Source organism: Natator depressus, chromosome 16, assembly GCF_965152275.1.
Source record: "Natator depressus isolate rNatDep1 chromosome 16, rNatDep2.hap1, whole genome shotgun sequence".
Classification (NCBI taxonomy): domain Eukaryota; kingdom Metazoa; phylum Chordata; order Testudines; family Cheloniidae; genus Natator; species Natator depressus.
The window spans coordinates 11,688,214-11,714,958 of NC_134249.1; the positions used below are offsets into that span (position 1 = coordinate 11,688,214).

Sequence of the window (26,745 nt, forward strand, 5' to 3'; positions counted from 1 at the left end):
ATATTGAAACTGCCCACACTCCTTTTGTGTCCTCTTTCTACCAATATTTCTACGAGTGAGTTTTCTGGCAGTAACGATGACTGAAACAGCAAATTTTAAGTGACTATTAGGAAATATTGGCAGGAAATGAGTTTTGTTTGTAAACCAGGATATCTGCACTGAAAACCTGCTTCAAAAGAGTAATGCTCTTCCAGTCAGGAGAAAAGACAGATACATGATCTACATGTTATATTGGTGCTAACCAACACAATTTGAATTGAGGATACTGAATATTCATGAGCTGCCCACAGGGGAGCTGCTGCTTTATTATTTGCATTGAGGTAGAAACTAGGAGCCTCCGTTATAGCCCAGGACAGTGTTGCTAGATGATGTCCCAACACAGGGGGAAAAGGTAGTTCCTGCCCCAAAGAGCAGACAATCCAAATAATCTATGGACCAAAAATAATCCCTGGAAAATAGCTGACAAACAATTCCAAATCACAAATACTTTCAGTTGTCAATGGACAATTTGCAAAGAGAAAGAGGCAGAATTAGCCCAAGAAACCATTTGCTCTGAAATAGCAATTCCATTTCAGCACATAGGTACCACTCCGCTGTCCAGGGGATGAGCTCAAACATGAATATTGGTTCCGTGTGGAAATTTTGGACTTACCAAGCAGGTGTTTCATTCTTAAAGAAAACTATTGTAACCCTCTGGTCTGGTCTGCCTGGTTACAGAGCCCATCTGTGTCTGATCCAAGTCTGTTACGGCTGCAGACACAGAGCTTGGATCTTTAGGTCAAGATTTTGAGATTCTCATGCTCATAGCGCTGGAGGTCCCGGGTTCAATCTGTGGTGATGGCGGACATTACACTATCATTTCTCTCATACTCTTCGGAGACCTCCGGTCAACCAACAGCTTGGGTGCACGGTAATGACATGGAACAGAGCGCAGGCAAGCGGAGGTAGCACTGTGCTCAAAGAAACCATCTCCTGTGCTGCTCAGAGCATCGAAAGCAGGACCCCACTTTTGCATCCCATGAAGCTAAACGTGTCCTTTTAGCAGCACAGCAATCCTGAAAAAAAACAGGCTTGGGGGGTTGATACATGGAGCAAGTCAAGGTTCCCACAGGCAGAACAGTTCCATCTGCTGCTGTGATGAGGGGTTAGCAAATACAACATGTCAAGGTCAGCACCTGGGTTTTAAAGCTGAGACCTACTGAGTCTGTGGGAAGAACAGTGTCCCCAGACGTATGCTCAGGTCTTATCAGCTCCTCCAATGGGGTGTTCTCTGTGTCTCCTGAAAGCCAGGTGGGAAAGAGTGAAGTGCTGTCAAACTCTGAGTTGCCTAACCCTCAGCAGCTGCTCAAGGACACTACTTTGCTTAATTGCCATTTCAGTACATTCAAACATACTCTCTATCTCACTATCAGCCGTAGCGAAACACGTATTATCCATCTGCCCTTGAAGCCAGTGATCTTCCTGCAAACTGATGAACAGTCTCGTGCTGGATGAACTGTATGCAGCCTTTTTCCGAAAGCCGTCCTCCCACCCTGCCCCTGTCCTTATGAGTCACGACAGAGCATCTTCCCCTTGCAATTTATTCTGTTAGCACTCATTTGTTTTCCTCCAGACAATCTTTGAGAGACTGTATCCAGTGACCTCTGGCAAAGGAATGGGAACAGTACATACTTTTATCCTGGCATCATGCAGAGGCAGTGACAAATTGGTTTACTTTTTATGCCAGACAGTGGGGATGGCGTTGGGGAAGGGAGGTTATTAGCTCAGAGAACCTCCTGCCATTGCATCCTATAGTCGAGGATTTGGTTGTTTTTTTTTTAAGCTCTCCCCTGATGCCATTTGAAAATATGATTTCTGTCTCTCTAGAACAGAGGGGGAGTGTGGCAAGTTTCCCCAGAGGGATAGCAAATTCCAGTGGAAAAGAAATTCTCTTCATCAGGCAGTGCAGAAAATTCTCTTGTACAGCCACAGCAAACCCCATCCATGTACAGCAGCATACCCAATATTGCAAACACGCTTATCCAACATGGAAAAAACAGATGCAGTAACACCAAAAACATGCAGCGCAAACACACTCACAGCCATGCTCTCACAAGTACAAAAACATATCGCTTTGCACAGATGAAAAGAGATTGCTGAACAAAGAGACACGCACAGCCATAAATGTTTACTAAAAGTACTTTGAGATCTTTGGCTATAAAGTGCCGTATATAGGCCCAAACTCGGAAAGCGTCCTATAGACGTAAAAGGGCATCAGATTGATATTTAAAAGTGCATACCAAAATAGTGATTGCTGTTTGATTATTACACGCCATCCTACCCCCACCAGCACTTGATACACACACGTTCTTTATGGAAGAGTTTTATAGAACTGAACAGGAATTAAACCAATAAGGTGGAATTTAAATGAGAATCCTATCCCTGATTGATTTAAAAATTCTAAGGAAAGGTTATAATTCTCGAGGACTTTCCCATAAGGGTCTGCCTAGCTATTCCTATAGGAGTATTTTCCTACCTGCCCTATCTTTCTTCTGCTCAGGCTGTACTTGCTGTGATTGTTCTGAGCACATTGTTCATCTCACTTTATAGCATTATCAGCATAGCATTTTCACTGGTCCCATGACGCTGCCATGTCCTGGCCTCAAAGGGTCGATCTCAATGCAGCTTACTCAGAAAACTAGAGTGGCATTTTTTTGTGGCCGATGTTATCTTGTGTTATCTTAATTACACGCTTTAAGGACACATGCTGAACAAATCATTGATGGAGTCTGATGTTTGTTAATATCACGCTGAGTTATGGAAATCTGGTACTTGAAGACCTGGGTGTATTTTCATAACATTTTGAAAGTGTACAAATAACTGAGAGCTACTCACCTAAAAAAATATATTACTTCCTCCCTCCCCACCCCCACCCCCTCGCCCCCCATCCCTGCCTTATTAACTCATAAGATCTGATGTTGTTTAAATGAATCCTCCACATTCAGGGCTGGGGTTAAGGGTCAGGATTAGGAGTAGTGTGAATGGTTATGCAAAACAATCATTTTCAACAAACCGCTTTGCTTGTATTTAATTTTTTCCCAAACCAGTGATTTGTTTTGAAGTCCTAACACTTAGCTAAATCAGGTGCAGATGGCTGTTTTTATCAAACGGATGCTGTTTTATCATTTTAAAAGCTTTTGTTTTTAGTCAAGTGAGGGAAGTGGGCAGCCCTCCCTTTTATTTGAAAGACAAAAAGCATATGCTTTTTAATTTGAAATGTATGACTAATGGTATGATCCACAGGGGAGTAGGCTGTGCTATTGTGGATAATACATTTATGCTCAAATATCCTTTATTCCCTCCTGAGTGAAAGAATTTAGCAGTATATTGTATTACCTTAGCAGGGAGAATCTAGTTGATCCTGAGTGAATTTTCTGACAGCTTCAACTATATCTTTGTGTTTGTTTTATTAATTTTAGGGGATATCTGATGAATTTGCAGTGTTCATTTACCGTTAAGTGAAAAGTTAATAGTGTTGATGTGGGACTCAGAGATAGTACAGACAGGAGATGTGTAAATTTCCACACACAGCCCCCTTGACATACCCCAGTCTTTCCTTCTTGCGTCTCTGAATCTCTGCCCACTTCTGATCATGCTGCATCATGCCAAACTGATGATTTTGTGCTGCAGACAGATGTCCAGTTGAGACCACTAAACTCAGTTCACTTGTGATTACATCCAGCTTAGAACTCCTTTCACCCCAGGAGCAGAAGACAAATGGTTTAAAAGCCCATTGTGCCATTGACTTTGCTCCAAGGAAGTTGAAATTCCTCGTTCAGTCTTCCTTACAGGTCCATCTGACAACCTCCTGGGAAAACTCTGAACAAACAAAGATCAAGGTTTTAAGCCCCGGGGGGGATGCAATTGCATTGTTTGGCTTTTATTGTAAGGCTTATTGTGCCATGTCATATGGTTAAAATCTGGAGTCCTGCTTCCAAGATACCAGGGGGAAGTCAAGAAAAGCTTGTATGTATTTGTCTTCAGGTCAGTTTTGTAAATGAATGTGCTGGTGCGGGACAGAGAGAGGTCCATCATCCTCCCTGCTGTGTGGCATTCTAGAAATGAAAAGCCTGCAAGCAGCCCTAGACTTCAGTCACCAAAGCACTGATTTTGCCCCCATGCTCTTGCTAAGCACTGGGATGGGTGCTCCCACATGCAGACCCTGATGCATCAAGTATGGACAGGTGACTCAAACTGGTAGCACCTAGGAGACCCAGTCATAGTCCAGGACCCCATTACACTGGACTCTGTACGGACACAGAACAAAAAGACAGTCCTTACCTTAAAGAACTTACAATCTAAGGACAACACAAGAGACAATGGATGGATACAGACAGACTGGCAGGAGAGTACGAGGAAACAATGATAGGCGTTGATCTTAGCACACCAGCAGCCTAGCCTCCTCAAGGTTTTTTATAGGCCTCTCAGCAAAGGAAGGTTTGAAAGAGGATAGTAGGTTAGTTTTGCAGGTGTTTCTGGGGGGCTTCTCCCAGGCATGAGGGGTAGCATGGGAGAAAGCTGGAAGGATTGTGGCCCACGCTCACTTCCTATGGGTGTGAGGGGACTGTCAGTGACAGCAAGGCAAGGCTTTCGGAAACACTGCCCCTAGGTGATGGGGATAGGAGACTGCTGCTCAGTGGGAAGGAAGCATTGTAGGGTGTGTGGTTACCCAGAGTCCCTGGGGGGAGACAAAGGGTCTCCAGAAGAGAAAGAAGAGAGGACTTGGAGGAGGGTCTGGACAGAGGTAGCTCATGCTGCGTCCGCCCACCACCATTCAGGTGTCGAGGGGGTATGGGGATTGTCTTTTCTCCCTTCCTATAAGGAGGTGCAAGAACCTCGGCTGCCACACCCTGCTATGGCACTGTTGGGGCTACCTGCCTCAGTGCTTGGCCTGTCCTCCTCTTGGGGGAGGTTGAGGGTCTCAGATCATGCCCCATAGTGTATACCAGGGTAGTGTGCTCAATTCACAAGAGGCAACAGAGGGCAGCTGGGGCCCCCACCAAAATTGCCACCACCTGGAACCCATTATCTCCAGTGGTGCCTCCCAACCTAATGGAACTAAAATCCCCTTGGACCCTGAAACCACAGTTGGGCAGGATACAGATCTGAAGTTCAATGAGACCTGTACTTAATCTGATCCTACTTGGAAAAGTCCAGGTTTCTCTCAACAAATTCCCTGCAGCCCAGCAAGCCACTCAGAGCCTAGGGCTGCCAGTTGGTTTGGGGCATTCATTTGCACGCCTGTGGTTAGAACAAGGTGGGGGCCCCTGGCGAAGAGTCTAGCAGTGTTGGTAGGGAGGAGGGAAGCTTGGCAGTGATGCATTGATGTCCCACAAGGCAGCAGCCCATTGGTAACACTACTGCCATCTTCAGGGGGTGTTATTCACCCAATGCACTCTGCTGCCAGTGTCACTAGCTCCTATTGTAACTTGACCATAACAACAATCCTATCTCTCACTGTCTTGTACGAGGCTCAAAGCTAAGCCTGGACTGGTCCCTTCTATTTCAGCCATTCAGGCTCCTTGGTTTCCAGTAGGGTGGCCTTCTTTTCCAGTGCAAGGCCCATCATAGTGTTCCTCCACGCACAAGGGAATGGTTTCATGGTCCAAAAGCTGAACTTTCAGCAGTTTGAATGCCACCCTCACTCCCTATTGAGTTATGGGGTCCAGGTGTTGAACAGCCCTTCTGCAGCCTCTGCACAAGGGCTACTGGCCAGGGTTCTGGGGAAGCAGTATGGACAATGTGTGCAAGGCTCCATTTGTCACATGCTGTAAGGTATTTGCTACAAGCAGTTGGATCAGCTCTACTCCTCAGTGAGCCACGGTGCCAGAAGAATGGATGGATACAGACAGACTGGCCGGAGAGTCTGAGGAAACCATGAGAGGGTAGTGGTCAGAATGATAGGCATTGATCTTAACACACCAGGGGCCCAAGGAATAGCGTGGAAGGGTTAGTTGCTGTATAGATGCCCCAAGATTCATGTGATTTCCCTGCACATTTCAGGCTATCCATGTGGTTACATGGCCACCTCCTGCCTGCTACAGAGACCTGCCACCCTTGTCCCTAGAAGGGATGATGAAGTGGGGTTTTCAAGGTTTCAAAGCCATGGTTCTGAGGATGTTTTTGCACTGGGAAGGGGCATGTCATAGGCCAGGGGACTGATCCCATTCAAGTCAACAGGAAGGCTCCTGTTGTTTTCAATGTGTTTTGGATAAGGCCCAAAGACAGCAACAAAGAGGAAACTGAGATGCAGAGAGAAATCAACAGATGAAAGGTAATAACATAGAGAGAACAAAACAGAAGTGACTGAGCCAGGAAGAGAGAGGGAAAAGTGGAAAGGAGATGGATGCATTTGAGTCTCTTCATTGTACACTCTCTGACAGGGTGCCCACTGGAGAGATCTAGTCAGAAGAAACAGAGGCAATATGCATCCCTTAAACATTGCAACATCACTTACATTTAAAAATACATCGATGCGCTTCAACTTCATCATGGCTGCACTTTGGGGGATAAGATTAATAATTAAGCTTGGGAATAGAATATTGAAACTGTTAGTAGGGCAGAATGCACTGCCAAGTCCTTTCAGAAGGCAGTGCTTGCAGCTCGGAGATGCTGCTGGGTCTGCGTCCCTGACTGCAAAAGCGGGGAGAGCAAAATTATTACACAAAAAGACATATCTGTGCTCACCCTGCTGGTCCCTATTGCAGCATTTTATACTGTTGCTTGCCACGTACTGGCCTACCTCCAACAGAGGGTGAAGCAGCTCAGGTCCTTCCTTTCAAATGAGACCCCAGGGGTCTGCATGGGTAGTTGCTCCTGCAAAGTCCTCACGTGTGGAGTCCCACAAGGTTCCTTCCTCTTCCTGACGTTATTTGACACCTAGATGAAGCCATTGGGAGAGCTGATGAGACGGCAGGAACTGCAGTGCCAGCATTATGCAGGTGACACCTCTTCCTGCTCATCCCATGGGAGCCATGCCATTTTCCAGCTTTCACAATGCACGGCTGAAATGAGCGCCTGGATGAAGAGCAGCTGAAGTCAAGTAAGATGGAGGTGATACTGTTAAGAAGAGGGAACTGCTTCAGAGAAGTCACCTCCTATGCAAAATCCCCCACTATCAAGGGGATATGTCCTCACATAGTTTAATTGATCCATAACTTTGGGGGTCCCTTTGGACTCCTCAGGGTGACTGGATGTTAAAAAAAATAATCCCTCTTCCCTCTGTGACAGGCCAGAAGGCTGAATCCTTCTTTTCAGTCACTGACCTAGCCATGGTGGCCCATGCACTTGTGACCTCTAGGCTTGGATGTTGTATAAAATTTAGGAAAGAAGCTACACCTTGAAAAATCTCTAATCAGTGTAAAATGTATCAGTTAGTCAGCTGAGCAACACTGGTAGCAGCAGACACATCACCCCAATGCTCCCCTCTGTGGACTGGTTCCCCAAAGTCCAGTTCAATGCCAGTTTCCCATAGTCAAAGCCCAAACACACACGAGTGAGTGTCTCTCTCTCTATGACCACAGCGTCTCTTGATAATCACATTCCACAAAACCAACGAAACTGTTGACCAAGAGGGAACGGTTCTGCATTAGCCAGAACTTACTCAATAGGTATACATCAAGTACGTAACTCCCTCCAGCAAGAAATAAGAATGATCTACCTGGGACCATCTATCTGTTCTCAGAACTACATGAAAAGTTCAGTACTTCATCATAGTTCTACACACAGACAAAACTAAAAAGCCCTGTAAACTAATCAAGCTATTTCTCCTAGAGGCTGGGAAGGAAGAATGAGAAAGAGAGAGTCTGTTTTTAAGTACTTAGGACCCAGGAGTGGGAGATGAGACATAGATAGGATTTGGGATGGAAATAGATGGATATTACTTATTTTTAACTTTTGCTATTGAGGTAGTCTTAGAGCACTTTTATGAAACCTCCTTGCACTCTGTGGGGGGATAAGCACTGCTCTGAGTACAGACTGCAGCAGCTTTAACAGGAGTTGTGAATGGTCCCAGGCCGGTGTCCCCTTGCTGCTTTCACTCTCCGTGGAGTGATTCCTTCCTCTCCCCAACTTCCACCCATACCTCTTCCCCTGAGGGGAACTTCAACTGGCTAAGCTCTAGCATGAAGCTGTGAAAGAGATTTCACATGCGGCTTCTCTCCTTTCACCTCAGCACTGAGAGAATGACAGAGAGTGGAGTCTCCATGGGCAGACATGTGCGAAAAAAGGCCAGAGGTTAAGTTCCAAGGAGCTGGCAAATCTGCAGGCTAATGGCTGCTTCTCCTGTTGAGGGGATTTCAAGGCCATCTGAAGTATTTCTGAGGTGGGGAGAGAAGGGGAGCTCTGAGCGGGTGACAGGAATACTGCAGGATGGAAGCAACTCTCACTGAAGCACCTCGGGTTGTGGCTGAGTCTCTGTGTTCGTACAGGGCGTGGTTGCTTTCACTGCCTCTCTGTCAATACAAGCCGGTCGACTCCCAAGGGCTTCGCACAGTGCAGAACCCATTCTGGGAGGTGTCTTGCACCTTCCTAAAAGATGCCAACGTCAATAGGAATTGAAGCTTTGCACCTTTCAGGAGGTACTCAGCACTTTTTAGGATAGACCAGAGATAACCCGTAACTGCCGATAGTATGTGTGGGGGGGGGAGGTTGGGGGGGCAGATTGAGGGTAGCAGCTTCAGCAGATGTTACTGAGCACTCTCAGTCCATGTGAGCATGCTCAGCACAAGCCAAGCAACAACTCTGGGGGGTGGAGGCACGTGACCCTGCGTGCCCTCCCCCCTGCCCGTCCCCTCTGGATCAGACACTGGAGAAGCAGCCTCTATCAGCCGCTATGGCTCATTCCCTCTCCCCAACTACAGTAGAAATCAATAATTAACACAATTAGAACAATAATTAATAATTTTAATAGCAAAAAATGAAACCAACCCCTAACCTCCTCTGGGTCAAGTGCCTGCTAAAGGCGGGGTCTGCAGATGGGGCGGGGCTGCATTGTCACAGGAGTAGAACAGGAGCCTAGAGTGGTCTTGGGCTTCTAGGAGACCTGCAGATTTTCAGACTAAACCTAATTCATCCCTGGTTTACCTCCATCAGAATCATGTGTAACAAATCCCCATGCTGGAGGCAGAAGACAGTTATTATTAGAGCTGAAAAGGAGAGAGTAGCATTCCCCCCCCCCCCCCCCCCGCCAATATCCCAAGCTGCTTTAATTATTATGCTCCCTATTTCTTATAGGGAACTTTTATCAGTAGACTTCTAAGCTCTTCACAATCTTTCTAATGTATTTCTAATGTATTTATCCTCACAACATCCCTGTGAGGTATGGAAGTATTATCCCTGTTTTTTACAGATGGGGAAACAAAGGTTAAATGACTTGCCCAAGGTCACCCAAGAAAGCTGCAACAGAGGAGAAAATTGAACCTGAGTCTCCCACACACAAGGCCACTGGACCACACACAAGGCCACTGGACCACTACTTCAAGCCCACCTTAGTGAGGGGCCAGAACTAGAACCTTCATCTTTCAGGTCCCAAAATACTAGCTCTGATCAACTGAGCTAAAGGAGAACTCCCTCAGGTGGTGATGAATCTAAAAGATGGCTTACACAGATTTACCACCTCTGCATAACTATGCACCATTCCATTAATGAGAAAATATCTTAATACCAACTTTGCAGATGAAATCTCCATATGTACTTGTAATATATGGAGACACAAAACAGATTAGACCTGGGGGCGGGGAAGAGAGATTTTATTCCAGTACCCGTTCACATAAAAAACTAATCAGCCTCCATCTTGGGAAAACGTCTTTCCACTGCCAACCCCCACAGAGCCTTGTGACTTCTAACGGTACATAGCTATTCTCACATTGGCCACCTAGTGGCAATTAGCATAACAAAAATACAGACAACGTTACAGTACGTCTCATAGATGGCACAATGTATACTATGCTTTTTCTAGTCTTAGTATTTCTATAATGGGTCAGATCCTCAGCTGGTGTAATTTGGCATAACTCTGCCAAGCTCTGCCAAATGATGTCAGCTGAGGATCTGACAGAAATATTTTTAAAGCCATTTTTAAAAGGCTAAATTCAACTACGTGAGTAGGCTGGAACTAATTCTACTTCGAGATGAGATTCCACTCACTGAGCTCCCCCAGAGGATGTCAAGTGACAAGACACTCAATCAGTGAAATATGAAAGAGCATTATAACACCCACAGAGCAACAGCTCATTGGCTGAAAGCACCTAAAAGTCAGTGCAATGTTATCTAGCAGCTTCGGAAAGCGGTTAACCCTTTCGTGTCTCATTCATGTTCCTGATACAGTCTGCTGCCTCGAGTGCCCTATCCTTGTCATGCTGCCAGTGCTCTGTGTTGCCTCCAACTTCCCTTGGCGCTTGTTTCAGAACCAAGGAGCCTTTGCTCTTGGAACCATGCATAGGTGGGGGAGATGGGAATTGATTTTTCTTTCTTCAGAGGATCAAAGAAAAATAAAGAAGATGCCAAATAATAAATATTGGACTTTCAAACATGAGAAAGAGAAGGAGGAGCAGCAGCAGGGGGAACAAATCTCTTGGGATATCCTGCTGTCTGAATACACAATGTCTATTGCAAAGACGGGGTTGGGGATACAGTATAAGAGATGTGGGTTTTACAAACAGAATCAACATGAAGACCTCTGGGAAATCACAGAATGTGTGTTTGCTTTATGGTTTGGCTAATATAAAATGTAATTTTTTTTTCCTTAAAGAAATTGATCCTTCTTCATTTTTTTAGCTCTGGTTTCTTTTTCCATATTCCTGTCCTTCAGGTCCCCGATTTGAATTATTCCTGTTTATGTGAAAGAGGCTGATAACACTCATCTCCTCTGTGTCTCTCAATAATTATAGGCCTCCCAGAAAAGTTGGTTTTACAGTGGAAATTTGATGAAGATTTTAAAAGATTTTATTAGAAAGGATTTGGCTCCCACACAGTTATCGGCTATAAAAGGTGCTTTGCCCACCTCCTCTCGGGAAAGTGCTATTGATCATTATACAAAAGGAAGACGTTTGCACACAGAGAAAAGAAGTTGAGGCCTCATTGCCTTTTAAACTTTGATGATAAAATTGCATCTAAAGTGTCCCTTGATCGCCTTAACTCCGCTGGTCTGCACTAATTAGGATGGAGCAAGCCGTACCTAGAGAGAGAAACATGGCTCATAATTCCACCTGTGCTGGGCAGAGCCTGGAACAAGGGAAAGATCCAATAGCTGGTTTACAGAGTGAGCTTTGATTAAAAGGAACAACCTGATCCTTTTGTTTGCTGATTGCACCAGATACCTTATAAAGCTCTGGTACAATCAACAAATCAGACACGCGCTTTTAAAAATAGCTGCCCTTTTAAAGTTGAGTTATAGTTTCGAAAGCCCTGCTTTAAAATATTCCATGGGATCATCATCCTGTTGCCGGTCCTAGAGAGATTAGTTTAATATCACTGCAAAGAAGTATGGAGAGAATCATTTTGCTCTTGGCTATCTGAGTCTGTCTCCTTAATTCATTAATTAAGTGTGTTTTGGTTCGAACCCAGATTGAGGCCCTATTGTGCCGGGCACTGATCATACGCACCTGTACACAGTCCATCCTAAACCACATGAAACTTTCACCATTGAGCACTACCTAGGTCTTATTCCATAGTCAGGATACACATAAGGTGAAGTCCTGGCCCCTCTGAAGTCTGTTTTGTGGTATATTTTGAAATTTGAACTTTGCATTCCTATTTCAGTCAAAAGGCAATATCAAAATGTTGCAGAAAATAAATTTTGTTTTCCTACCATCTCTACTTGGGGATGTTAGGTGCACATTGCACCAACAATGCAGAGCAGGTCAGAATATGGCCCAATGCTTTTAAAGCATCAAAAAAGGCCAGGATGGATTCCCTCGTAGGCAGCCAAGTCAGTGCACAAGAGTGTACAGTGTGTTATGTGCTTTTTATAGTGACAGGATTCTCGGCATATGGTATTTTGGATGATATTTCAGTTTTATTCTGTACTTATCTGATGTCAGAAAAGTACATATTAAGTCTTCAAAAAAGGGGGGGGTTAATCAGCTTATTATAGGCTTCCATGTATAATAAAGCATTTATCTGGCAGTAAACCCTGAATCCTAAAGGAGTTCATTGTAAAGTGACAGATTCAGGTCAGGGACGTTAATGAACAGCCGATTGATGTGTGACGCATAATGATTGGGGAAGATGGCGTTTCAGTTTTACAGAAGAACACCGGAACGTAGGAGTTGCCAGGCCCAATATCCTGCCACTGGTAGTGGCCAGTACCTGATGTTTCAGAGAAATAGGAAGTGTGTAGAGAAATGCCTTCCTTAACCCCCCCTCCTCCACAGGATCAGCTTGCACCCTGAGGCATGAGACCTGATTTCACTATATGACCTTAGCTCCTTTAGCTGTAAATGCAGAAAGGCAGGGTGGTCCATTGGATAAGGGGACTTAAAAAAGGAGACCTCTTTTTTTCCCCCACCTACAGCTCTTTAAGCAAGTTTCCCATCCCATTACATGTCTAGATTATATATTCCTTGGAGCAGGGATTGTCTCTTACTATGTGTATGTTGAGTGTCTATCACAATGAGTCCCAAAGGTTTGGTCCCCATAAACTCACTGACCTTTAATATCATTGACAGACCCCCTTATTTTTCCCATTTTACTGGGGCTGCTGCAAGATATTTATATGACACTGCCCTGGAAAACCACTCAGCTAGTGCAGAAGGCAGCTGCCCCTTTGTTAATGCTGTTCTAAGCGGCAACTTGAGGCAGAGACTTTGTTTTCTTATGTGTCCATACCGCACCTAGCACAACGGGGTCCTGGCCTATGACTGAGGTCCCTTGGTACTTCTGCAATACAAATAACCATAATGATATTATTAGTAATACCGTGCACATGCTCTGTAAACTTCACTGGCTACCAGCTTGTTTCTGGGTGCAATGCAAAGTGTCTGTCTTGGTCTATAAAGCCCTATATGCTTTGGGTCCTGGCTGCCTTGGAGTTTCATCTCGTTATGCACTGTCCCACCAGTTGAGATTAGCAGGGATACTCATGCTAACGGGCCCAATTTTAAACTCTGGGCTCTCGAGGCAAAGGAATTCATATAGGGCTCAGATTTACAAGGGGCTGAGCACTCTGGCCCTGATCTGGAAAAGCACTTAAGCATAGGCAGAACTCTCTGCTTTCCCTGTGCTTAAAGTTAAGCAGGTGCTTAATGCTTTGCTGGATTGGGGCCAGAGTGCTCAGCACCTTGCAGGCCTGAGCCCTGAAGTGATCCGCCTAAGCCCAATTATCTTGACTTTCAGAGCAAACTGCAGGGCTTTCTTATCTACATAGGCAATTTCCTGAGTGAGCTGTCGGCTTGCACTGAACTTTTTTCAGCAGTCTTCACCTCAACAATGAAGGTGCATGTGAAACCACCACAGGTGGGCAATGAAAATGATTAGGTTTCCACATGAAAAGAGATGGAAAATACTGGGACTGGTTTGTATATAGAGAAGAAATGAAGAAAGGTATATGATACAGGTATACAAATCAATGAATGGCATAGAGAAGGCAAATTGGGTGCCCCATCTATTCTTTCTTGTTATTACAAGAAAAAGGGAATAGTCAATTAAAATGAAATACAACACATGTAAAACTGATTGAAGGAAAATTTCTTTTTTAAATAGTACATAATTAAACTGTAGAAATCACAGCCACAAGACAGCATTGAGGATAAGAAGTTAGCAGGATTCGAAATAGGCTGTGATGAGGTGTGCCAGGTGTTTGCTGTCCCTTGCCTGTGGCCCAGATGCCCTGGCACACCCCACTATCAGAAGGTGACCTGCTGTAAGGGAAGAGCAGCAAGTTTGGACCTCCAAGGGTTGCCTTGAGAGACTTCCCATGATCAGATGCTGGCAGAACCAAAGAGAGTTGGTCCTCCAGAGCCTAGAAGGGCTGGGTGCAGGTAGAAACCAATCCAGGCCCAGTAGGCTAAATTAAAAAATGGCTGGCTGCTTCTATCAGAGGCCAGTTCTGACTGAAGCAAGGACAGGGAAGTGTGTCTCTTTCAGTCCTAACTAGGCCAGGGTCAGGGCCCAACCTTGGGCAACGGGTCAGGGCCCAACCTTTACAACATTGGCCTTGGGTATCTATGGAAGGCTATTTTTTTTATGTTTTGGACTTCAAGTATCTGACCTAGTCATGTCTATGGACAGTGAGAGTATTCAAGCTACATTAGGCAGGACATTATATTTAAGAAGAGATGTAAAACCCGCATGCTTCAGGGGATAAGCCAGCCACTAAATGAGAGGGGTTAGGAAGAAATACACTATGGGCAAGTAATTCCAAAATTGTCCTGTACAGAGTTTCCTGTGCCTTCCTCTGAGGCATCTATCTTGGTATACTGTCAGAAATATGATACTAGAAGACAGGCCAGTGGTTTGAGCTGGCATGGCAATTCCTTCATTCCTGTTTGTATAGAGTCCTTTTTTCCCCCCTAGTGTAGTTACTTTCAGTTTGTGATGGCTTTCAGTCATGTGTTTGTAAATACCCTTGATGAACAAATTAACTAATTAATTAGGCCAATAGTATAGAACAGTGCTTCCTCAGACAAAAGGCTTGATCCTGCTCTCAAATGCACTGTTGTAAATTAGGATTTAACCCAGTTGAAATTAGTAGATTTTTCACTGGTGCAAGATCCAAATTAGAGCCATAATGAACAGAAATGAAACCTGGATCAAAATCCTGGGTTCAAACTCCATCTTAGCTTTCATGGGAGGGTCAGAATCCAAATCAAAACCCAGATTCAGGTCTTTGGCCCCTGCTTGGTTAATGAATCAAAACAAAACCCTGGATCCTAATGCCTTAAAGGAAAGGTTTCAAATCCAGGTCTGAATTTCGCAGTTTAGGGCATTCCTGACCCTCTGTGCATGACAAAATAATATTTAATTGGTGCCATGTCATTACTAAAAACACAGAGCCGCGTCCCAGCTTTAGTTACACCTCCATGCACTACAGTGCCTGGAGTTGTACTCCAGTAACCAGGTTGTAACTGAGTTCAAGGTTTGGTCCCCTATTTCCAAAAACAAAACTGGAATAAGTCTTTCTTTATTTGTTGCGAATTTCTGTTGTGTTTTCCCCCTCTACCAGAACCAGCAAAGACTTCCCCCTGACCCCCAGCTCTTCAGTCCCTTGGGCAGGAGTCAGGATTGTAAATGAAAGTTTGGTTTGTCACAGGACTGCAACAGCAGCAATTAATGCCATGGCAAAGCTCTTTGCTGCTTTCCATATGTTGCTAAGCAACTTGCTGGGAAATGGGACCGATCCTGACACCCGGGTTTGTCAGAGAAGGTAGACGAAAGCTTGCTGTCTTTTCAGAGTTTGGTCTTGGGGATTGAAGCACTGGATGGGGTCTGAAGACATGAAGGTTCCATTCCTGGCTTTGTGCAAACTCCCTGTGTATGATGGGCAAGTCACTTAATTGACCTGGTGTCCGTATTCCCCACCTGCAAAATGGGGGTGATAATCCTTTGTTGGTCATGTCTGTCTAGACTGTAAGCTCTTATGAATTATGCGACTGTATAGCCCTGGACTCCATTGTGGTCTCTAGGTGCTACTGTAATATAACAATAGTAAGAATCATTTCTGTCTGTCTGGACACACTTTGCATCTCTGCCTCTTGAATTTGCCAGCCCCAGGGTCCTTTAGCAGCACTTCCTCTCACGCCAGTGCCCCTCAGTTTGTCAACTTTCAGTTCCACTCCGTACAAACCGCTCTTCTATTTGCAGAGCTTAGCCACTGAGACATGTTTGTGCTCTTGAGCCCAGACTGGGCTTTTTTTCCCACTTCCAGAAACCAACCCTGTCGATGGTGTTGGTGGAGGGTGTTCAGAACATAGGTAGCCAAGCTATCAAAGAGGAGTGTGCATGTCACACATTTGCTCTGAAACTCTGATAAGAAAACCACTTCATTAGAGCTGGTTGAAAATCTGTGGATGAAACTAAAAGAAACTTTGAAATGTCAGAATTTCCCATGGAACAGAAATTCTATTTTCCAACCAACTGTACCTCTGATTTGTTCTCACATGCTGTTAACAGACCCCACACCTTCTTTTCCCTACTTAGTGAATGTTACAGTGAATGACCAATTATTAATTAATAATGATTTTATTACTGTTATTCCATAACATACCCAGCAGCCATCTTTCCCACCTGGAACATTTAGGTACCAGGTGGGACCAGACAGATTTCTACTCTCCATTACGTTTCTGGCCCTGATTCTCATTTTCACTCAGATATTTCACTACAATACTTGCATGAAAAGGTTTTCTGCCAAAAAAATGGTCTTTTAATAAAAACGGAACATTTTTTGCCCCAAAAATTGTTGCCGCTGAAATTTTCCCATCTCTTGTGAAATTTTCTGTTTCTTTTTAACCAAGATTTTTATTATAATAGGTTTCCATTTTATTTATTTATTTTCTTTATTTATTGTTACTGGAAACCCCATTTTCTTGCTGAAAACCTGAATTCTGGTAAATGAAAATTTTTGAACAGGACTACAATAAAAAATTTTATTTAAAAAGAAATCTTAGAAAATTTCACAAAAAAGGAGAAAGGGGGCCAATTTGGACACTGCAAAGTGGAAAGAATTTTGAAATTTCAAGCATTTCTGTGAAATCCTTTTCTGATTTTTGACCAGATCTGGTTAAATTATATTTAAACCCACTTTAAGGCCCCCCCTTTACACTGGGCACAAAGATTATATTTTCCCCCTAGTCTAAAGCCCATCCAGCTAACCTGTCTTCAGATGAGTTGACTTGTGTCTTGTCAAGGTTTCTCGGTTGCATTAAGCTAACTCAACTGAGATAATACGATTGAAAAATACCTCCTGTTTTTCCTTAGTGCAACTGAGAACCTGGCCCTTGACATATGAGAGATGGGTAGACTCATCTCTGACCTGAATTTACAATCTCACTGTTACTTCTTCTCTTTCTTCCCACTCCTTCCATTGCCCTGGGCAAGCTTGGTACCAGCCCCCTACACATGAAAGCCCCCTACAGCAAGAGCTTCCTTTTCTGACCAGTACCATACCTGATGACTATACACTAGTGGCCAGACCTCCCTCATCCGTGGTGTTCTCACTCCTTGAGACACCTCCACCTTGGATTCCCCATCTCTTAAACTGCTGTTTGTGTTTTTGAGAGAGAAAGGGAGGAGGGAGTGAGACAGGGATGAAAGAAGTAAGACAGACTGGAAGAGAGAGAGAGATGGGTAAAGAGGAAGACTACAGGGAGAAAAGGAGGAAATGGGATTAGCCTAGTGCCAAGGGACCATGTGGACTGACTTCTGACCTATGCACTGGGGCAATTTAACATGGCAAGAGCTTTATAACCCAGAACAATGGATGAATTCCCAGGCGGGCAGGTGATGAGAAGAAACTCCTGGTCCCTGAACAACTTCCATGACTTCTTTGTAAATGGAAGGTGCTGAGTTTTGGTCCCTGACATCAAATGGCCTGGGTCAAATCCCGGTCTGGGTGAAGTCAATGAGAGTAGGATCTGGACCCCAGCTATTGCATGGCTCCTCTGTGCATGGGGGACTCTGGACTGGAAGGTTTTTGAGGAAGTATCTCTGGTTGGGTGTGTATCCCCATGCGTCTCCATTTCTTCCCAAGTACCAGTCCAGCCCAGGCTGAAAAAGACTGAGGGTTCACCACCCTGCTATAATCCACTGGTGGTCTAAATCCAGCCCACAGCCAACAGGAATCCACATCATAAAACCCACAGGGCATTAACTGGAATCCTTGCTGGCACTCAGCTGAGAGGCCAGTGATGGAATGGAGCATGGAGACTGACCATCCGTCTCACCCTGACAGGTCAGGATTCAGGCACGTTGGCAGGCTGGCGTGTGGGGAAGTTTGTATGGTCGCTGCCCAGACAGAACCTTATCTTCAGTGCATAAACAAGAGGTCTTTTGGGCATTCAATATAACACTCTACTAGCACAAAGCTCACTCAGAAAATAAATCAGGAGAAAGTGGCCCTACTGATTACATTTTCTGTTCCTGACCTAACGCCTCTATTTCTGAACGCTGCCCCAGATATTCAAGGGGCACATGCTGGTTTGGTTTCCTAAGAGAGCTGGTTGATGTTTTTCACACAGAAATGGGAGGGGAAGGGTGCTTACATTTTTTTAAATGGCCCTTTCTGAAGCACCAACCTTTTTATCAAAACGTCTCAGCATTATCAAAACTCTCTGGGACGGAGGTTGTGAAATTTCCCGTTATATTTTTTTTCACTCATTTTTCCATTTAAATCATTTTCCACGTTTTTTAAAAAAAATCTGTTTTTTGGTACAAAAAGGCAGTTTTTTGATAAAGAAAAAAAATGAAAAAGATGATTGGCAAAAAATTATGGCAGAAACTGTTAGGGAAACCAATAAATGGGTCCATGTTGAGCCTTGCACAACTCTGAAATGTAATGAAATTATTTTCCAATTTATTTCCTAATCCTCCACCTTCCAGCTGGACGCATTCCAGATCAACCCTCGTGCGTCTCAGCTTTCAGGCACCAGGCAGCAGTGTCTATGGCCTGTGCCATTTTTCCTTTTTCACCAACCACCAAGGGGTGGATTCATCAAGAAAAATGCATTAGTGTGAGACAGGAGTAAACAGCTTGCGTCACTTTTCTAGTAGCGGGAGTGGAGAATTAGCTGATGGTCCCCTGTGCACCAGGCATCATCTGCAGAATGCTCTCGTAAGTGGTTTTCGGCAAGTGGGTGAAAGGAGCGGCTTGTTTGTGATGGCAGTGAAACATAGCACTTAAGACCAGCGCAGCTGTCACAAGGACATGCACATACAAATTGTCCTGAAGGTGGATGATGGCTCAGTAGGTAGGAATGAAGGGTGGTAACTGAACAATAAACTCTTATTCCTCTCTTAGATTTCCTGGACCCTTTGAGGGAGAGAAGGTTCCATCATTGGCTTCCAGGGGGAAAACCGGCCACTGGGCCTGGGAGCAAGAGCACCAAGGGACATTGGCATCAGAGCCCTGGTATCAGCTCAGCCACACAAGAACCAGCATTATGCACCCAGCTACTAAGAGCCCCACTCTCATGGTTTGTGCCTGATCCTGACCCCACTGAAGTCAATGGCAAAACGGCTATTGACTTAAACAGCAGCAGGCCCCTTGCACACATTTTACAGGAATAAAATTGGACACTGGCAGGAAGGTTTCCACCCTGTGTTCCCTGCTCTCACTCTCCCTCATCCATCCGTTCTTACCCCAGCTTTGCAAAAAGCTGCTTTGCTCCAGGTCTTATGCCTTGCTCCGGTTGCCCTTGAAATTGCTGAGGGGAGACTGGCTGGCGCGGTGACAAGGGTCATGTCCTTTGCCTCTCGTGAGGGCAGAGATGTGAAGGTCCAGACTCTTCCCGGTGATTTCATTTGATAGCTAATTAATGGCCTCCCCTCGTTTCCATGGCAACCCCATGCTTCGCTCCGAGCCCTGATCCAAACGGGCATTCTGCGCGCTCCCCGTGCCTGAGCATCAGCATATGAATGAGACCTGCTGACGTTACCCGCTTGCCACCACATCAGGCTGGCAAGGCTGTAATTGAATTTACAAAGTTTCCCAGCAAGCTTGTGGCAGATCCTCCCCTCTGTCCAGGAGCAATGGGTTTCAGCAGTGCTCTCCCCACCCCCCACGCCCCCACTCATTGCTGGAGGGAGTGTAACGAGGACCCATCAAGCTTGGTCCCTTCCATGGTTTGCCTCCGAGAAGGGGAGGTTTTGCTTTTGTTTTTACTTTGGATCCCTATTGTAATACAAGGGAAAATTAAGCACTAGGGAATATATTGTAAGAGGCAATCCTGCACTGTGTTCAATGGAGAGGTTAGACTAGATGTAGGCTTAAAGCTTGGCCCCTAATTCCCTACAGTGAAGGGAGAGGTAGCTGAGGATATGGCTACAACAATGTCACACTTGTGCAGTCAGACACGTTGGGTGCGTCTAGTTTTCTGGGTGGAGGGACCTTCTGGAGTACCCCTATTTCTTCCCCATTAGTGACCCTTCCCTCCTAGACCTTGTGTCATGGTGAGCCTACTTCTGGCCAAGGAATGGGGGTTGGACATGGTTCTCTCCAAAGCCAATCAGTGCTGCTTTGAGTACTGATTTGGGCCCCTCGAGAGGGATACAGGACACTTTCTCCCTCTGCCACCACCTAGGAGATGTGACATGCCTCTACACCTTTCACAGCTTGCAGAGCAAAGGACCTAAACATGGGCCAGTACAACCAGCTTTCCCTGGACGCTGGATGAGATTGTCATATGTGCTTCTTCATGGAGCATATGGAGCTGAGTAGAGGAAACAGAGAGCACAAAACACTGTACAAAACCAGGCACATTTCCCATTAGTAAAACAGAGCATGAAATCTTCCTTGCTGCATAAACAGTGCCTGCCACTGGACCCACCTGCCCTAGGAGAGCAAAACATGGTGCAAGTGCCACCTCTATCAATTCTTCTCTCATGAACCCAACCTGGGTTTATTTCTTTTTCTTGTGAGTCTGAGACTTGGTTTAAGCCCAATATGTTGGCTGAGCTACCAGAGAGTTGTAATTTTTTTTATCCTGAAGGACAAAATAATTGATCCACAACATTTTGTCTTCATTTCACGATGCAATGACACCCTGCCATGTTGCGACATCATTCCGTGTTGATGCCAGACAAAGATTCCACACTGTATTGATGTGGCATTGCATAATGATACCATGTAATAACATCATGCCTCATTAAATAAGTTTTGGACACCAAGGGGCGTCTATGTTAGACTTTTTTCCAAATAAAACTTTCCTTTTTTGCTACCCAGGGTCCAACTTCAACAGTAGTAGCAATTGCTGAAGTGCTAGTGGTCATCAGTGACTGACATTTTAACCCTTGAGTTCTCTAAATTTGCTTAGAGCAGGTCTAGAAAACAGTGATTGAAAACTCTGGTGGCTGCCAGTGCCATGTCTACGCTAAAGTTCCCACTTTGGTACCACCAGTTTCAGCCTAATGTAAATAAAACTACAGAGATCGAGCACCCCAGGAAGTCAATAGGAGATGTATGTATGTCCTAACTGTTCTGCAAACACAGGACGGGCTTGGGAAAAATGGGTCTGTTGATGGATTTCTGGTTGAGTGGCAACTCCTCTTGCTATTGATGACTAGACCTGGGTGAATAATTCATAAGGAATAATTATCTGATGAATTTCATTTCTTTTTCTGATAGCAAATTTCACTTCCAGATTATACACCAAATCATATCAGTGAATCCTTCTTGGTCTGCAGGTTGTTCAAGAACAATATTTGGTATTTTAAATGTATTACTATCATTCTTAACTTTCAACTCTTTTGATTGGTCGGGTAGATTACATGGTATGTTCCTGATCCTTGACTGGGTGGATGTAATTTTTAGAAACACAGTTTCCACTGCAAATACTCATAATTACAAATGTGAAATTTGCTTCTTATGAATACTCTCCATTATTTGCTTAAAAATAACTGCTTTCTAATGTGAGCATGTTCCCTGGCAGGTATGGGCATGGAAACAAACACAAGAGATGTCACAAATGTAACTGACTCCCCATCATACACACAGCTTGGGCTGACTGCAGGATTTTACTCTTTCTTCTCTTGGTAGCAGCTCAGAGTAGTTTGGTTATAGCCTCTTCCTAGCTAGTTTGTTTGTGGGTTTCTCTACATGAGTGTATGTTTCTTTCAAGGTTAGCTAATCCTCTCCCCTCCACTTTGGTGCACAGTAGAGATGAGCCTGAACCAAAACACTGCAAACTGAACTCTGAGTCTGAATCCAGATTTAATTGTCCAACTTGATGCCTGGTGTCAATGCACTCCATGGATAAAATTTTCAAAAACACCTACGTTACAAAATTTAACCCCATATCTTTGCTGTGGGCCTATCCAAAACCGTAGATCCGAACACTTCTGAATTTCAGGGTTCAGGGTCCAAATCTGAACTTTTTTGAGCTGAAATATTAAAACACAAAGCAGCTCAGGAACCACGGTTTAGGTTCAGGTCTGTCTCTAGGTCTCAACTCCAGCTTGTTCGAAGATACTGCTTTATTGCCTAACATGACTAGGTCAAGTAGCTGTATTTCTCCTGTTAGGCACTACATCGCCTTATTTTTTGGTGATTCCTCACCAAAACCTGTTGAAATCAGTCTCCCCCACCCCATCTTCAGTGGGTTGTGGATTGTGCCCTGAGTCTTCAATTGTCTGCTCTATGGGATTTTTGAAAAACAATAGAAATATATATTCCCAGTGCAAAACTTTACCCAGCCTAGTTACATTTTGATAATTCAACCTATTTTACTTCTGTTTTGCTGTTGTGATTTTGGGAGATTGGTCTGTTCTGTTCTTCTTCTTCTTCTTCTCCTTTTTTTCAAATGTTGTGGTCACTTTGATGACAGTTTGCAACAATCTGTCTCTTTCTTAAGGGGCAAAGAGTTTAGTGTCTGCAGATGAAACCTGGATATTGTTTGTAGAGAGAAGGGGGGACAAAAAAGGGACTGTGTATGTTTGTGTGTGCGCACGTGTGTATATAGTATATGTGAAAAAAAACTCAACTTGTATATTTTCCAAAGTGACTAATGATTTTGAGTGTCTCTGTTCTTTGGTGCTTGACTTGAGACACTTGCATTTGTGTAGCTGCAGTTGTATAGCTGGGGTAAATTGTCATAGATCCATTGACTCCAATGGAGCTTTGATCAATGGTGTCAATGGAGCTCTGACCATTTGGCTCAGCTGGGGATTTGCCCCAATAGAGGTCCTGGTCCTTCAAAGGGGCTGATTTTCAGACAGTGCTGAGCACCGGCCCACTGGTAAGATGTTTCAAGTTGGGCGCCCGAAGATGGAGACACCCCAATTCCTAGTCTCTTTGGAAAATGTAGTCCTTCCCACCTCCTTGTGCATGCAAGCCACAGCTATTACTCTCAAAGGACTGCCATCACCTCCCTTCCAGAGACAAAGTTCATCACAGGAGGGGTGAATAATTAAACATCAAGCTGGTATAAACCTCAACAGAAGAAATATCTTTTATCTTTTGACCATTTACTCCCACTAGAAATAATGGCAGTTCTTTTACATTTAAATATAATTCTTGGTTGGTTGGTTTGTCTTGGCACCTGCATAGCAGAAATCTTTACAATTCATTACAGAAACGTCCCTCCCCCAGCTCTGATCCTCCCTCAGATTTATTTTTGCAGCACCTGAGTCCTAACAAGCAACACCCTCAAGGTCGAGAGAGAGTAAGATGTGACCCATTTATGATGGATTATAGAAATAACAAACATGCCTGGCAGTTTTATACAGCTGCTAGAACGGGTTTAGTTTCCAACAAATGAAGAATTTCCTCTTTCCCCCCCTTTTTTTCCGTATATTAATTACATTTTACAAATTTTCTTTTCTTTTCTTTCCCCTTTCCTTGTTTCCTTTTTCTTTTCATTTTTTTTTTTTATACAGCGAAAGGATCAGTTACTGATGTGTCCACAGAAGAGTCTGGGTTAGCAGAGTTTGGCTGTCATCTGGTCCGACTGTTTGAGGATCTCGGTGTTGTACAGGTCTAGTGCATGGTTCACGCGGATGATCTCGCTGTTGGTCAATTTCAGGCGGTGCTTGAGCATACAGGAGAACAGATCCAGCTGGGGCTTACCCGGCGCCACGGGGGGGGCCAGTCTGTTGATTCGGTCCCGAATGTCCAGCAGCAGGAGCATGACGGAGGACGAGGAGTAGAACTGCCCACCTTGGGTGTACGACTGGTTGACCTGCTGCACAGCACTGCGCAGCAGGTCGGCGTTGAAACGCAGGCTGTAGCCGTAGACCTGCACGTCCGAGATCTTGATGTAGAACTGACGCTTGCTGGGGTCCGAGAGGTCCACGGGCCCTTGGCCCGTCTCGTTGCGCAGCAGGGAGGGCAGCCGAGTCCGGCTGCGTAGGTAGATGTGGACAGTCTCAAAAAAGGTTTTCCATCGGTTGCCCAGCAGCAAGGTCCAGTTGTAGCACTGGCTGTTCTGGAGGCGGATTTTCTCCCAGCGCGGGTAGCCGAATTCCCCAAAGGGCATGTTCCAGCCCTCCGAGTGGCTCCCGCTGAAGGGGTTGACGTAGACAAAGAACATCGGGTCCAGGCTGCTGTTGCGCATCTGGCATAGGCGCATGGAGATGCCGATCACCATGTGGATAAAGTCCATCCGGTTCTTGTTGCTCTTCAGGGTGAGGGACATGCGCTTGCGCCACCTGGGGTCGAAGAAGGTGTCCAGGCGGATCTCGTTGCTGATGAAGGTGGTGTGCACGTAGAGGCGCGAGTCCATTTTCTGCAGCAGATACTTCAGCTCCAGATCCTGGAAATCCAAGTCTGTCTCAAAGCTGATGAACTGCTCACTGCGCTCCGAGTCCACGTTCTGCGGCTCGCAGCGGCCCCGGTACAGCTTGTAGCCCTTGTTGCACGAGCCGCAGAGGGAGATGTTGGCCAGACTACACATGGCGCAGCTGTTGTTGCCCCCGATGATGCACGGGATGGGGCGCTGGCACAGGGTGGTGCTGCCGTGGCACACGCAGCTCCGTTGGCTCTCCAGGAAGGTCCCCCAGAACCCATTCTCGTTGCAGTAGAGCAGGGACTGAACCCGGGTAAGCCACTGCTGTATTGTCCTGCAAACAGGAAAACAAGAACTTTAGCCTCAAGGCTACAGATGGGCTCTTACAATTGAAGCTGCGCCCCTATTAAGGGTGGGGTGGGTCTGTGAGGTAGGGTTTCAGAAGCTGCGTGTTCTGGTGTCTGGCATTTGATACATCCTGGTCCAATCTCCTTCCAGGTGGAGAATTAGCCTCCTCCTCCACTGGAGGATAAATGCCCTTTAAGAAATAGCTCTGGGGCAGATTCCCTATCCTGCATCACTCCCTTTGCGCTGCACAGACCATGCAAAAGAAAGACCAGCTGGCCTCAATTTCTTGCTGGGGGTTCACCAGTGCCCATGAGTCATTAGTGGGAGTGGAACTGACAAACCCAACAAGGGGTTGCAGGGAAAGGCCCCTTTGACTATCCCCAGCTGGCAGCTGGTTCCTTGGGGATCATTACCAACTGCTGCAGGTTATAACAGCTTCTCTAGGCTGAGACTGGGCAGTGACTCAGGGCATCCTCCTAACCAGCCCCTTGCTATCCCTCCCTTTTCAAAAAAAAAAAAAGAGCTCACAATGTAATGAGCCAAACCCCTCTGGACCCTTGATCAGCTGATGGTGCACAGGTGAGTGATGCCAGAAAAGAAGCCAGAGGCTTGGGTGTGTGGTCATAGTCCTGCTGTAATGCCCTCATCCTTAAGTGCCCACAGTTTCAGTGCCTGCCCCTATTACTCCATATTGCAGTACCCTCAGTTCATAACTAGCCACTACTGCCCACAGGGACCTCCTCTTTCTAACTGTCCCCCCACCCCGTAGTGCTATATAGATACAACAGCCTCCATGTATTCCACCCCTGGAATCCCCCTTAATGACCAAGACCATAACCCCATATATGGCTTCTCCAACACCCCGTAATGTTGTCTTTCTGACTGACCACTGCTTAGTACCCCCTTTCTAACCAGCCCTCCCCAGAACTCCTTGCGCAGCTGCCCCTCCCCCCTCACTAATGAATACTTCATTGTCTCCTCTGGGCAAAAAACGTTCTTGATTGGGCTGTAGTGAGAGGACTGGCTAATGACAAATTAGGATTCAGTCCCTGCAGAACAGGAGGAGTGATTATGGACAGAGGCTCTCAGAGCTGGATTAGTGAAATTCATGGCACCTGCATAGCCTGACCGCCGAAGAATCATTAAGCTGTGAGCTGTATCAAAGAAGGCATTAAATGATACAGCAGCAAAGAACAGCAAAAGGACTCAAGGAAGAGAAGAGAAGAGAAGAGAAGAGAAGGGGTGAGGGAGAGAGGGGTGGAGGAGACAGAGAAATGGAAGGGAAGATATAAATAAGGAAGAGGGGAAAGATGTGGAAAAGAATTAGAAGCAGAGAGGGAAGGAGGGAGAGGTTAAGGAGGAGTGTGAAATAAAACAGAGGAGAGAAAAGGCAAATGGAAAGAGAGAAACTGACAAAAGGAGAAAAAGAAGGGGGGTAGAAAAGAGAACCATGCAAGGGGGATGGGGATATAAAGCAGAAAGAAACTGAGTGAAAGGCTCAAACTGAGAGGGACAGGGAAGCGAAATGATTTAATAGGAAAATGCTGAAGGCTGAGAAGTGTGAAGGGACCATTAGCACATTCCTCACTTGGCATGAAGCTGCCAGGGTCTCTCCCCCCCATAACAGCTAACCAGAACTGTCCTGAGAGAGGGAAAAGGCAGAGAGAGGCTAGGGAACTTGGAAACAAGACACTGACATCTAATAAATGTCACTTTCTTGTCCTGACTGGAAAGTAGGACACTATGCTCGAGTCAGGGAAGGAGTCAGCATCCATGTCCCCCTTGTCCTGAAGTGCTCTAACCACTTGACCCCCTGACTACAATATAGGTGGATCACCTTCCCCTCAAGGGAAGCACAATTCATTGCGATCTAAATATAAAACTGCAGCATTACAGCATGTGCATGGGAAATAAAACAACCCGCCCATCTGCCAAATTGTTTTTTTTGTCTGCCTGGGTGAAAGGCTCATTGATGAAGCACGAGGCT

The 26,745-nt window shown here is 45.3% G+C and overlaps 1 protein-coding gene across 1 annotated transcript in view; it reads right to left on the bottom strand.

Annotated features, from left to right (window-relative positions):
• Positions 1 to 21,814: 21,814 nt before the first annotated feature.
• The window catches only part of BRINP1 (BMP/retinoic acid inducible neural specific 1), a 93,128-nt gene continuing 88,197 nt past the window's right edge, over positions 21,815 to 26,745 (bottom strand). Inside the window, exon 8 of the mRNA XM_074974060.1 lies at positions 21,815 to 24,744. Within this exon, the coding sequence (XP_074830161.1) occupies positions 23,604 to 24,744 (1,141 nt within the window). The 3' untranslated portion in view covers positions 21,815 to 23,603. The remainder of the gene's footprint in view (positions 24,745 to 26,745) is intronic.